The 14,131-nt window shown below is 51.5% G+C and overlaps 1 protein-coding gene across 2 annotated transcripts in view; it reads right to left on the reverse strand.

Annotated features, from left to right (window-relative positions):
* Nucleotides 1-14,131, reverse strand: part of FAM53B (family with sequence similarity 53 member B) — a 126,599-nt gene that overhangs the window by 83,167 nt on the left and 29,301 nt on the right. For both annotated transcript variants that reach the window (XM_030941400.1, XM_030941401.1), the window contains exon 2: nt 5,317-5,568. In XM_030941400.1, coding sequence (XP_030797260.1) covers nt 5,317-5,394 — 78 coding nt within the window. In that variant the 5' untranslated portion in view covers nt 5,395-5,568. The remainder of the gene's footprint in view (nt 1-5,316; nt 5,569-14,131) is intronic.

Below are 14,131 nucleotides of genomic sequence, written 5' to 3' on the forward strand. Positions count from 1 at the left end.
TGACATCCTAATCGGACAAGTGCAGAAAGAAGTGCTTGTTCTACCTACCAGATCAGCCCCTCCAAAAGACTAGTATTGGTTGTTATGGGGAAAGTCAGGCAGTCTGGAGCCGCATACTGCCCTCTGCCCAGGAGCAGCCAGCCGTCAGCTCCCTTTGGTCTTCAGCCTTAAGGGAGGATGGGCTGCAGAGAGAAGAGTGGGCCTGGCCAAGGGAGGTGGTCACTCTGGAAACAAGAGAACAGGCTCTTGGCCTGAGCGTGGGCGTGCGGGAAGGAGCTGAGGGAGCACAGTGCTCCAAGGTCAAATGTCTGGGCTGCCTTCCAGGGGAGCAGCTAATGTTAGAACACTGGAAGGAAGAGCCCACTCGACAGAGGAAGGCACCAGGCAGAGTCGGGGAAAGGGGAATTGGACCCAGCCATGGCTGCTGGCCATGCAAGCGAAGTCAGGGCCATGGGCACAGCTGAGCCTCAGGGCCATCTCTCCCCAGGCAGGTGGGCCCTGTGCTGGGAAAGGCAAAACGCTGAGCACTGGTCAGTCCTTTTTTTCCTTTTTTCCCACACCTTTCTTTGAGGGAAAGGCAGTTGTTTCACCAGCATTTAGTTTTTTAAAACAGGGGAACCAGAGAACCATGGCATGAACCCCTAAGAAGGCTGGGAGGGAGACCAAGTCCTCACACCCCTCAACAGGCCTCAGAGTTGGCCATGAGCTCTTCCTCCAGTGCCACATGACACCCAGGGTTGTGAGGACCCTGGTGACTTTCCTTGCACGTTGAGACTTTCCCACCTCTGTGATTGAGGCCTGACTCTGGGGACCCAGGGAGAGCTGTACCTCTGGGGCCTGCTCCCATAATTCCAAAGTGGCCCGTGCTGATACCAGTCCCGGCCTCCCCCACAGTCATGCTTTCCTTTTAAATCTTAAACCTCTACTTGTCATCTTCTTAGTCTGATTAGAAAACAAAAGAAAAATTATTTTCCATCGTTCCTGTTGTTATCTTGATGGTATTTACACGGGGATGATGTTACCAGTTTAGGAAGCTAAAGCAAAACGCCATGAACTTCCTCTGAACCTCTGCTGGCTGTTCAAAGCAAACGCTAGCATCAGCGCACCTCACATTCTGTCCTGTGGGTGTCATCACTAGACTAAGATTATTTTCGGTATTTCTTCAGTTATTTACATCGTGTGGAGCCTGGAGGGGCTCCAAGGTGATCACAGCCTCTGGAATAGGGCCCATGCAAGAAGGTGCTGGGGGAAGCAGACAAGGGCCTGGACTTGAAATCTGTGCCTGGGGCAGCCCCTCCCTGGGCTCTCTGAGCCACAGCTTCCTGTCTGTATAATAGGGTAGAAATGGGTGCACCCCTGCCCTTCAGCAGGTGGCGTGAGGCTCAAGGACAGGGAGGAGGTACCTGGACCTCTGGGCATACAGTTTGGATGTCTGTCCTCTGCAAATCTCATGTTGAAATGTAACCCCCAATGCTGGAGGCAGGACCTGGGCAGGGGTGTTTGGGTCATAGGAGCAGATCCCTCATGAATGGCTTGGTGGCCTCCCCATGGTAATCAGGGAGTCCTCGCTCTTCTAGTTCATGTGAGGGCTGGTAGTTTAACAGGTCTGGCACCTCCTCCCTTCCCTCTTGCTCCCTCTCTCACCTCGTGATACACCTATTCTCCCCTCACCTTCTGCCATGACTGGAAGCTTCCCTAGGCCTCACTAGAAACAGATGCAGATGCGATACTTTTCCATGCTTCTTTTTTTTCTTTTTTGAGACTGAGTCTCGCTCTGTCACCCAGGCTGGAGTGCGGTGGCACAATCTCGGCTCACTGCAAGCTCCGCCTCCCGGGTTCACACCATTCTCCTGCCTCAGCCTCCTGAGTAGGTGGGACTACAGGCACCTGCCACCACACTCGGCTGATTTTTTGTATTTTCAGTAGAGACGGGGTTTCACCGTGTTAGCCAGGATGGTCTCAATCTCCTGACCTCGTGATCCGCCTGCCTCAGCCTCCCAAAGTGCTGGGATTACAGGCATGAGCCACCGCGCCTGGCCAGTGCCATACTTCTTATACAGCCTGCAGAACCATGAGCCAAGTAAACCTCTTTTCTTTATAAATTACCCAACCTCAGGTATTCCTTATTGCAACATGATATGAACTAACACACTTCCCAAGACCCTCAGCACAGCCGCACCCCCAACATCTTCCTGCTGGCCCACACTATAGGGCAGGCAGCATTGAGCTGGGCCGGGCCAAGCACTGGCACCCAGTCACTGTGTTCTGGGTGCATCAGCAAACTGAGCAATGAGAAAGCCCTTCTCCAGCAGGGCTGTTCCCCACAGTAGAGCTCTCATCTGGAGCCAAGGGGAAAGAAGAGGAGGAGGAAGACAGATGGGCCCAACACTGGGTGGTTCTGGGCCTGGACAGGTCAGTAACAAAAAGCAGCAGAAAGAAGGATACTTTCCAACAAAGCAAGGGAGAGTTCAGGAAGAAAGCAACGATTCTAATCTGTGAGGCCACAAGAGAACACGTGGTAGAATCCCTTCCAGCAAAGCTGCCTGCTCTCCCGACTGCTTTCCCTTTCTGAGTTTTCCTTCCCTGGCTAGGGCTGGGAGGCCGTGCTCCTCCTGGCAGGCGCTCAGGCCACACCTCTTGGAAGAGCAGCTCAGCTGACGTTGGGCCCACATGTCCTGGAAACAACTCTGAAGCCAACACCAGGCAGTCCCACCCTGAGAAGGGACCAAGCACAGAGGCGGCCACTACAGCCAACAGCACAGCTGGACCCGGGAAGGGCTCCTCCTCCAGGACCTCCAGATGGCTCCTCACCCTTGAGGTCTCTTCTTTTTGGTCAGAGCTACTCTAGTCACACCCACTCAGTCGTGAACTGGAGCAGCAGCCAGAGAGAGAGTAAGACAATGGTGAATGAGAAGAGGCCAGGCGACAGGAACCTGCAAGCTCATCCATCCACAAACATCCACTGAGCACCTGTTAGGCGCTGGGTCCTGTGCATTCAGCAACAAGCAAGAGAGACATCCCCTGTCTTCACAAAGCTCCCATTCTAGTATAAGGACTCGGTCAAGATCCATAAGGACATGTTTAAAAGTGCCAAGTACCCAAGAGGGAAAAAGATAGGAAAAGAGGAGAGAAAGTGTGGTGGGGGTAAGGGGTGGGAGCTGGTACTGGGACTGAACTGTAGGTTGAGTGGCCAGAGAAGGAAGGAGGGAGGGAGCATGTCCTACTGTGGGGAGAGAGCTCCAGGCCAAGGAAAAAGTGCAAAGGCCTGAGGCAGGCTCACACTTAGCGTGTTGGAACAGGGAGGCCAGTGGGGACCGAGCAGAGGGGGCAGAGTGGCAGAGATGAGGTCAGAGCAGTCACATGGAGAAGAATACATGGGGCCACACACATCCTAGTAAGGGCTGGGTGTTTGCTAAGGATTCAGTGTAAAGCCAGTGGAAGCTTCTACACAGTGGAGGACAGCTCTGACTGGGATTCTCTCTGGCTGCTGGGTGGAGAACAGGTTAAAAAGAGCCAGAGGCAGGGGACCAGTTACCACAAGAATCCATGTGAGAGAACAGCAGGCGGAACCAGGGTGGTGGCAGTGGGGCTGGTGAGAAGTAATCACATTACATAGCAAATGTGAACTAGAAAGAACAGGGTGGTGGCAGAAGAGCTGAACGGTCACAGCAGCTCTACTCCTTGCTGCAGTGACCAAGGCTGCCATCGAGCAAACACACCTCAGGTGCCTGCTGTCTGCCCTGCCCCAGGAGTGCTGAGGGACATGGGGAGAAGAAAGCTGAGTCCCTACCCTTGCAGCTGGGGGTGACACCCCATGGAGACCTCACAGGCTGAGGCCCACGAGCAGAGTAGCACCAGTGTCGTGCCTGGTAAGGGCTGGAGAGACTTGACTGAGGGAGGGCCGCCAAGACTGGCGTCCAGACACCAGGCAGTGGGCAGAGGCCTGAATGCAGGCCCAGGAAGTGGGGCTGGAGGGGATGGAGAGAAAGGGGAGGCGGAGCCAGTGAGGCAGTTACTGCCTGCTCCAGGTTGCAGTTGCCTCATTTGTAAAACGAGGAGGCTGGACCCAATGGTTTCTAAGCCACTTCTTCTCACCCTTCAAGGCCAAATCAAGTATCCCTGCTCTGCAAGGCTTTCCCTGGTGTGCTACAGCCAGTCTGGCCCTGCTCCTCTACACGCCCTGGGCTTCCCGTGGGCTTCAGCTGCGAGTTCTTGTTCATGGGATCCTCAAGTTGTCACTGTATTCACAACTCTCCAAACACCCTCTCTCTAGACCCGGAGCTTCTCAAGGGTGAGAAGTACAGGGCCTGGCTCTGGCTCATCCTATTCCCCGAACTCCTCCAGCCTAATGCCCAACACACGGAAGGCGCTCTGTGAGGCCTGCAAAAAGAATACAGATCTCGGTGGCTTTCTCAAGCTCCTGACACAGGCAGAGACCTAGGTCTTATCTGCTCAAGGTCTGGTTTCACTGGCATGAGATAGGGGAAGGGGGCCCACCAAGGAGGCTTAGCGTGGGTCCTTGTGAGGGGCTGTGAAGGGCACCAGGAGGGGTCCTGGGTGAGGCGACCCTGGGCAGTTGGCCCCTTCCTGACCACGGAAGCTGCAGAGAGTTCCGAGGACTTGCCCATCTCCACAAGACTGCTTATGACTGAGTGTGGCTTCTCGCTCCCTCCACAGGGGAGCAGCCCCTACTCACATCTGAGGAACTGGGCTTCGAAGGACAGGTCTGCTGACAGGGTTCAGCTATTGAAGGCTGCTTTGCTCGCAGTGTAAGAAGGCCGAGTTAGCTACCTCTCTGCACTAGTCCACCACATGGTCCAGGGTGGTCTAGGGTGAACCACCTTTCAGAGAGGGTGGCTGTTGCCATAGCTCACCACACCTTCTTTCCCCATCGTCTCCCAGTCTTGCCGTTCCTGAGGCAGCACCACCCTTCAGAGGGATAGGCTTATTTTAGCCCCTACTCAGGGCACCACCCCCCTCTGGAAACCACCTCCCCTTAACGGGTGGAGACAGAAGGAATGTCAGTCCTGGCCTGGCAGGCTGCAGAACCACACTTGCTGTTATTTACCAGGGGATAGCCTCCCCTCCTCATTCACCAGATGACCTCAAATCTGAGCTGACTTCCTTCCTTCCAGCGAGTTGTCAGTCAAGCTCTGCTCCTGTGCCCTGTCGCCCCAGCCCAGGACGCCTCACAGAGCTTTGCTCTTGGGGGCTCTGGACTCAATTTGCTAAGCCTGGGTGCTCAGTCTACAGCCCTATCTGTACATCAGGCCTCAGAAATGGTTAGGGAAAGCAGGAAGCCTGCCAGGTCCTCACCAGTTCAGGGCTGAAGGTCCCGCATGCGATGGAGTCAGCTCCCCGGGTGCTGAGGCTTTCACTTAGGACCATCACCATGATAAGGGCCTCAGGCGCTGGGCTCCATCCCAGGGTGGGTATCAGCCATCTTCACTTGGGCAGACTTGGGCTGGGTACTTCCTGGGGAATTGATGTCAGCAGAAACAGCTCCTCATTGGCCGCTCACCCTTGGGGTGGGACCCTTCCGGGAAATGGCCAAGTGTGGTCAACTCCCTGGAAAGACAAAAGAAAAGCAAAAGGATTCAGGACTAAGAAAGACCAAGGCCCTGAGAGTCACCCCTCCCACAGTACTGGAAACCCCAGGGGATTGGAACCACCTCTCTGCTAAAGGAGATGTACTCAGGGAGAGTCACCAAGGCCCAGAGCTACCTTCTCAGAGCCCCCCACACCCCTGCCATGCCAGCCTTGGGCTGCCTCACTTGTACAATGGCCTGGTGGTTAGAACAACAGATTGGGGTCCAGCCACGTGATACCTTTAAGATCTATCTCAGGGTCTGGGTGGCTAACAATCTGCTGTCCCTGCAGCATACTCAAGTCACGTGACATCTTACCACTGAGCTGGCTTTACAGGCAGCTTCAGCACACACCAGGATGCACTAAAGTAGGCCAAGGGTCAGAACATGCCTCATCCCCACAGCCAACACCAAAGGGGTCGGCCCTCAGGCAGTCAACTAGCAGCAGGGGACCAGCAGTCAGCATGCTGGCTCCCTTCTCCGCCCAGTTATGAACAGAAGCTACTGGAACAATCAGGAGGGTCCATTTAAAAAGGCATATATTTGGCCAGGCATGGTGACTCATGCCTGTAATCCCAGCACTTTGGGAGGTTGAGACAGGTGGATCACCAGAGGTCAGGAGGTCGAGACCAGCCTGGTCAACATGGTGAAACCCCATCTCTACTAAAAATACAAAAAATTAGCTGGGTGTGGTGGCATGCACTGTAATTGCAGCTACTAGGGAGGCTGAGGCAGGACAATCGCTTGAACCTGGGAGGCAGAGGTTGCAGTGAGCCAAGATCGCACCACTGTGCTCCAGGTTGGGCAATAAGAGTGAAACTCCGTCCCCCCACCAAAAAAAAGGCATACATTTCTGGTCCTTGGAAGTGCCACATTTCAACATCAACATCTTTGCAACACTGGGGGCCTTCACAGCTTTGTCATCTTCCCCAGAAAGAACTAAACTAAGTGAGCTTCCAGCAGTAATGGGACCCACTCAGCATTGCCATTCTGCACAGCATATCCGCAGCCCCTCTCCGATAACCCACCACCATTTCCCACCAAGCAAATGAAGAAAGAGTGCAGCCTTCGGTTCAGGTTTGAAAAATCCCTCCTTACAAACTCACGTCTCTGATTCTATTTCCCCATGCAGCTAAACCTTCAAAGAAAGTCACACAGATACAAGGAACCTGAGGATCACCACCAAAGAGTAAAAAAGAATGATGATAATAGTATTAAATAGAAAAGCAGCTCCTAATCTGTAATCAGAAACAAACTGTTCAACACAGGAAAACGTTTTAGAATCTGCTGCTCTGTGTAAAAATTAATTGCACCCTGGTATTTACTTGCTGTCCAGATTGTAAATCATATTTTCCTGTTTACTTCAATTAGACTTTACAGTGGGTGTTATTGAAATTGCTCAATTACAGGCCAGCTGGCAAGCACAGGAAAATTACCTTCTACTGTTCTTCGAAAACAAGGTTCATCCAAAGTGCAAAAGCAGGGAAGGGGAGGAGGGAAATCAATACATGTTCCAAGGCTTGACTGTTCAGGAAGGGAGCCCAGGGGAGGCTGAAGATTCCCGGGTCGCACTGAGAGACCTGGTGCACAGGTTCAACACCACATCGATCTAGAAGTGACACGTTCTGACCAACTGTGATCTGTTCAAGGAAAGAGTTTCAGACCACTCCTGCAAGTTCTGGCCAGGCAGCTGGGTTCAGGAACAGGCCAGAGAGGTGCTCCTGGATTTGCCTTTCAAAGCAGCCTTTTGTGTCTCCTCAGTGGAGGAGGCCTAATGGCAGCCATCATCTTTCTGTGTGTGAGCCCCAATTCAGCTCTAGGGCAGCCAGCCTTAGGCACAAGGCCTGGGAAAGTGAGCTGCCTGTTCCCTCCTCCCCCATTTCCATCCTCTCTAGGAAGCCAGGTGAGTTCAGGAGCTACAGAGGCTCAGATCATGAGTCAAGCACAACTGAGTTGGAATCCCAACTCTTTTTTTTTTTTTTTTTTTTTTTTTTTTGAGACGGAGTCTCGCTCTGTCGCCCAGGCTGGAGTGCAGTGACCAGATCTCAGCTCACTGCAAGCTCCGCCTTCCGGGTTCACGCCATTCTCCTGCCTCAGCCTCCCGAGTAGCTGGGACTACAGGCGCCCGCCCCCTTGCCTGGCTAGTTTTTTGTATTTTTTAGTAGAGACGGGGTTTCACCGGGTTAGCCAGGATGGTCTCGATCTCCTGACCTTGTGATCCGCCCGTCTCGGCCTCCCAAAGTGCTGGGATTACAGGCTTGAGCCACCGCGCCCGGCCCTAACTCTTGAAATACATTGTATGGCCTTTGCCAAGTTACTCTCAGAGCCTCAGTTTCCCTCTCTGTACAACAGGGAAAACAGTGCTTGCCTCACAAGGTTACTGTATCTGATGAAAACAGAGCCCAAGTCCTTTGCACGCTGCCTCGCTCATCCAGGTAAGTGCTCAATCAACAGCAGCTACTGCTAGCAGTTTCATGGGGGAGGCTGGGAATCCAGATCCTCTTCTCGGCAATGGACGCCCAAGCGGCCATCCTCTCAAATGTGTTTAAAGGGAAACGAGCTAAATTCCGTCAATAAGGGCCTGGCTATATGATGGCCCATCCCTCTGGTGAAGTAGGAGGAGGCCAGTAAGAATGAAACTGTGGAAGTCTGTCGCCATGGGAACACATCAGCCCATCCAGACACAGCTCTGCATAAAGCAGGAAGCCAGAACGAGGCAAAGATGGGGCGGCCCACCTCTCTCCAGCTTCATCCCCAGCAGACTCCTGACAAGAGGCCAGGGCTCAGAGAGGCAGCAGAAGCACCAAAAGCCCGTGGGTAACTGGGTGGTCAGCACATGTGACAGGCATGGAAAGGAGAAGGCAGGTGTAGCACAATCCCTGCCCTGGGGGGTCTCACAGAGAATGCAGTGACCCAGCCAACACATTTCAGAAGCAGGCAGAAAGAGGGACGTGACATCGGAGGTAGGCTTTAAAGAGACTCCTTTGCACTGTAAGAGCCCAAGAGTAGGGACAACCTCGATGCCTGCAAACAAGGCGAACTGGTTAAATAAATTACGGTGTTGTTACATAAGGGAATACCATGTGGCCTTCAAAAATACTTTAATGAGCCAGTTCAAACTGTACAGATATGAAACAATCTCCAAGAAATGCTATAATGTGACAAAGGCAAGAAGAGCCAAGCCCACTAGCCTGAGCGACAGAGTGAACCTCCGCCTAAAAAACAAGGAGTCCACCGTGGTCCCACACAGTGGTTGCCTGGAGAAGGGAATGATGGTTCTGGAGAGGAACTACGTCCAACCCTATGTGAGGTTTGAATATTCCATCCCACGTCCGCCCATGGTACTTTTAGTTCTTAAGAAACAGGCAAGATTTCATCAGGAAGGGCAGGGCACCCAGGCAGAGGGAAGGGTGTAAGCAAGGCGTGGCCGCCGGGCCAGCCTCGGAGTATGGGAACGGTGAGAACGCTGGTGGCTGGCACACAGGGCACGCAGAGGGCATAGCAGCAGGATGGGAGCTAGAGAGAGACTCAAACCAGACCCAGGGCTCCGAATGTCACACTCAGTGGAGACCTTATCATTGCGGCTATGGGGGCTCCTGAAGGAGGTTAGAAGCTGGAGTTGGCTGCTTTGATCTGTTAGGAGAGCAATTTTTTCTGAACCCTTTGCAACACCTACCACAATCCCTCACATACCCTAACAGCTCAAAACACATTACCGGAATCGAGCTAAATTATAGCAACATCTGAAATGATCTGGGCAGGTTCTCAGAATTTGTGAGGCGAATCCAGACCAGCAGAGCCCAGCACGATCTAGAATTTCCTGGGATTCCTATGACCCGTGGGCCTGGCCTGGCCAACTTCACTGAGAAATGCCAGGACCAGGCCGGAGACTTCGAGCCCAGTCTGCAAACACGGTCAGGGTCTTCTCAAAGAGAAGATGGGGGCATGGCCAGGAAAAAGACAGTAACTGGGTGATCCCACAGGGGGCAAGGTGGAAGCCTCGCAAAGCCCTCCCACAGGCCACCTCTGGGGCACAGACCCTGCCATGGTCTAGTGGGTTTTCTCTTAACCTATATCAAGAATCACTTCTATCTACTGAGCACCTACTAGGTACCAGGCACTTTACACACATTAGCCACAAGCCAGGCTGAATTATCCCCATTTTACAGCCATATACAGCAACTCACCCAGGGTCCAGGTTTAAAGCTGGGATGTGAACCCTGGTGAGCCAGCACCCAGGTCTGCACTCCCCACCAGTGCCTTGCCCCTCCATCCCCTAAAGAACCCCTTCAAATGCCCATTCAAACAACTACCAGCAAGAGTTCTCCTTTGCATTTATTCCAGAGAGATTAAGATGTACGTTCACACACAAATGTTTGTAACAGCTCTTTATTCATAACAGCCCAAACCAGGAAATACTCCAGAAACCCTTCGCTCAATGAGTAATTAAACAAAATGTGGCAGGGCACAGCCACACTGTGCGATACTACTCGGCAATAAAAAGGAAGCAACCAGAGACACAGGCCACAACCTGGATGAGCCTCCAGAGACTCATGCAGAGTGAAAGAGCCAGCCGCAAAGTCTCAGTATTCTAGGAATCCATTTATATCCCTTTCTTAAAGTGACAAAATTATAGAACTAGTGCGGAGATGAATGGCTGCCAGGGGTTGGGGATGGGGCGTGGGAGCAGGAGGGAAATGGGCATGGCTAGGAAAAGGCAGCGGGAGGGATCCTTGGAGATGGAGATATTCTGTGTCTCAACTGTATCTGTGACAATTTTCTGCTTTAGTTTGGTAGTATGTTACCATTGGGGACAGTGAGTAAGGGGTATGTGAGATTTCTCTGTATTATTTCCTGTAACTGCATGAGTGTCAATGATCTCAAAAAAAAAAATTTTTTTTAAATAAATCCCAGCCAAGCGCGGTGGCTCACGCCCGTAATCCCAGCACTTTGGGAGGCCAAGGGGGGCGGATCACGAGGTCAGCAGATCGAGACCATCTAGGCTAACACGGTGAAACTCCGTCTCCACTAAAAATACAAAAAAAATTAGCTGGACATGGTGGCGGGCGCCTGTAGTCCCAGCTACTCGGCAGGCTGAGGCAGGAGAATGGCGTGAACCCAGGAGGCGGGGCTTGCAGTGAGCCGAGATCGCGCCACTGCACTCCAGCCTGGGAGACAGAGCAAGACTCCACCTCAAAAAAATAAAAAAATTTTTAAAAAATCCCAATCTATGCATTTATCAAAATTCATAGAACTAACCACCAAAAGACTGTATTAGGCTACATATAAATTTTTAAAACTTTTTTTAAGCCCACTGATTATACCAGGGAGACCATATGCAACGGGAGGTGGGGGAACATGTGTGTGCTGTGGAATTGGGCAGCCCTGGCCTTCGCCATGAAATCACTTGACTTCAGTTTCCTCATCTTTAAAACGGGGGTGAGGCTCCTCACAGTGGCTCACACCAGTGATCTCAGCATTTGAGAGGTTGAAGCCAAAGGGCTGCTTGAGACCAGGAGTTCAAGACCAGCCCAGGCAACACGGCAAGACTCCATCTCTACAAAAAATAAAAACTAAAAGAAAAATAGCCAGGCGTGGGAGTGTATGCCTGTAGTCCCAGCTACTCAGAAGTCTGAGGCAAAATCGCTTGAGCCCAGGAGTTTGAGGTTACAAATGAGCTATGATCACGCTACTGCACTCCAGCCTGGTGATAGAGGGAGACCTTGTATCAAGAGAAATAATTAAGCTGGGTGCGGTGGGTCATGCCTGTAATCCCAGCACTACGCGAGGCTGACGTTGGTGGATCACTCGAAGTCAGGAGTTCAAGACCAGGTTGGCCAACATGGTGAAACCCCAACTCTACTAAAAATATAAAAATTAGCTGGGCGTGGTGGTGCATGCCTGTAATCCCAGCTACTCAGGAGGCTGAAGCACAGGAAACACTTGAACCTGAGAGGCAGAGGCTGCAGTGAGCCAAGATTACACCACTGTACTCCAGTCTGGGCCACAGAGCAATACTCTGTCTCAGAAAGTAATAATAATAATAATTATTATTAATTAAATAAACACAGTGAGGATAATACCTTTGCCCTGGGGCTGCTGGGAGATTAAAATAAGAAAACACATATAAAAGAGCTCGGCACAGAGAAGGCCAGGCACTGGTGTCCATTCCCCTTTGCACAAGTAGCAATCGTGGGCCGCACTCTCATCGGGCACCATCCTTGCATCTTGACTGCAGTTTTCCTTGCCCTGTATTTAAGTCTTGTATTGTCACTTCTCAGTCCCCGCATTTACCTCCCACCTCTCTCCCGTGACTCCCTGGGCAGTGCTCATGATAGGGGGCCTCCAGCCTGCCTCCATACACAGCTAGGGCTACCCAGTATCTGCCAAAGGAGGGCTGGGTGAGGGTCTCCCCTTGGTCGGCACCCCAACCTGATCATGGGGACACAGTGCTCTCTGACTCAACCCCAGGAGCCCCTACTCAATGACTCATCTTCACCAGGATTTCCACTGAAAAGAACAAAAAGCAAGGTCAGACTCTCCACTGATCCATGTGTATGCTCCCTGGGTGCAGACAAGGTGGCAGAGGGCCCCTGCCCACCTCCCAAGTCCTCACCTCAAAAGTGCATCTGCCCAAGAACAGCCCCAAACTCGCCAGCATTGTGCCCAAAGCAAGGCCTATGGATGGGAGGGTACACACACAGGTGGCTGCTGCCGTGGTCAGCAAGACGCCCCAGGCCTAGAGCCCACCTCCACCCCCATGTGCCCCACACAGCCACACTTCTAGCCACAGCCCTCCACCCTCACCTCCATTCCCCTCTCCCTGGGCATCCACCAGAAGCTGGGTTCTTCTCAGCTAATCCTCTCACGTTCCTATGAACAGGCATTATGGCTGGTAGCATGCATTTTCCAGACGGGAAGACTGAGGCTCCAAGAAAAGAAATCAAGTCATTTGCCCAATATCCTACAGCTAGCAGGGACAAGACCAGGATACAAATCCCCAGGCCACTGTGTCTCTGACACCACAGAAACAGGGGAGAAAGCTTTGCTCTCACACAAGTTCTTGCTAACATGAAATTTTCTTGCTTTTGTTCTACAGTCTTCAACGTGTCTTCATTTGTTTGCAACCACTGAACACAGCTGTCTGCTATCACTGTGGCCTGGGATGCTCAGCTTCCAGCAAGTGGGAGCCCCACCTGGCTCATCCACTTCAAAAGAGGATTGCATGCTAATGAATTAATACATACAAGAAAGTGTTGCAAACTCTACAATCCTATATAAATCTTAAGAAGATTGGAGGAGTTTACCAAATGCTCTGTAATGCATTTTGAAGGGCTATCCCTTAAAAGAAACTGACCATACTAGAAATCATCAAGACAAGTTTTTCCTTCTTTTAGTGTCTTTATTTAGTCTGTACTTACTACTTGCACACGTTAGTTTCACAGTTAATTTTACCACCTTAAAAACAGGGCTCAGATCAAAACCCAAACATGAACTTAGCCACTGACAGGGATTTTCCTGGTGGCTTGCGGAAGCCATTGCTCTCAGAGCTTCCATTTCCCCCTCCCATTAAGCAAAGGAAATGGGAGGGAAAGACAGCAATTCCGCAAGCTCTTTGTGCACTTTGAAACTTTCGTAGCTTCAGTTGCTGGTGTGACAAAAGCCATCTGTAGACAGAATCTAGAAGCAAGTATATGAACATTTGGGGAAGGGTGTTGCTTAGTGGGTCATGTTGTCTCCTGCCAAATCTGTGACAACACAAAAGTGCAAGAAGGGTTCCGAGAGGAGCCGAATGCTGCAGTCAAGCTTCATATCCGCCAAGACAAAGGGAATTTAATCTGCTTGGGGACGATTCCGCTCGCTGATTTTATATACTAACTAAGTCATCTGAGTCTAAAGGATAAAAGTTAAAAGCTGCCTAAGAACTTTATCCAAGGCCTCTACTTTCCCAGACTAAGTTGATACTGGAAAGACAGTCTGGTGTTTCAACCAGAGGACAGGGCCCACGAATGTGCAGCTTCCATACTATAGTGAACATTTCAACGACCCCGCAGCCGGGGTTCCCATGTCTTCAGGTCCTACTGAGAAACAACTAACAGACAGACCTGCCGGCACCACCCTCAACGCACAGAAAAAAAGAGGCAAAGAAAACCTCTTTCATCAGTACTTTGCTAGTGCAGAAATAACAGGTGACACAGAGCCTACCTTTTAACGCAGCATGAGGAAAATACTAGCCATAGCAACAGGGCCAGGCCCTGTGCTTACTGCAACCTCAGAGTATCCCTGTCAGAGGGCGCTACTGTTATCCCATTTTACAGAGGGGGAAACTGAAGCCCAGGCCCAAAGTCACCCAGTTGTGAACAAGGCACAAAGACTCAACCTACATCTACTGAACTCCAAAGGCTTTGTCTTAACACCTGGACCCCACTACTCCAGGATCTGTAAGTTTCATTGTTAATCATCCTTTCAGTACTTCGTTTGTCAGCTAAATGATCAAACGCCAAAGCAGGCACCAATTTTGCAATATACACACTCTCTAATAC

Source organism: Rhinopithecus roxellana, chromosome 11, assembly GCF_007565055.1.
Source record: "Rhinopithecus roxellana isolate Shanxi Qingling chromosome 11, ASM756505v1, whole genome shotgun sequence".
Taxonomy (NCBI): Eukaryota; Metazoa; Chordata; class Mammalia; order Primates; family Cercopithecidae; genus Rhinopithecus; species Rhinopithecus roxellana.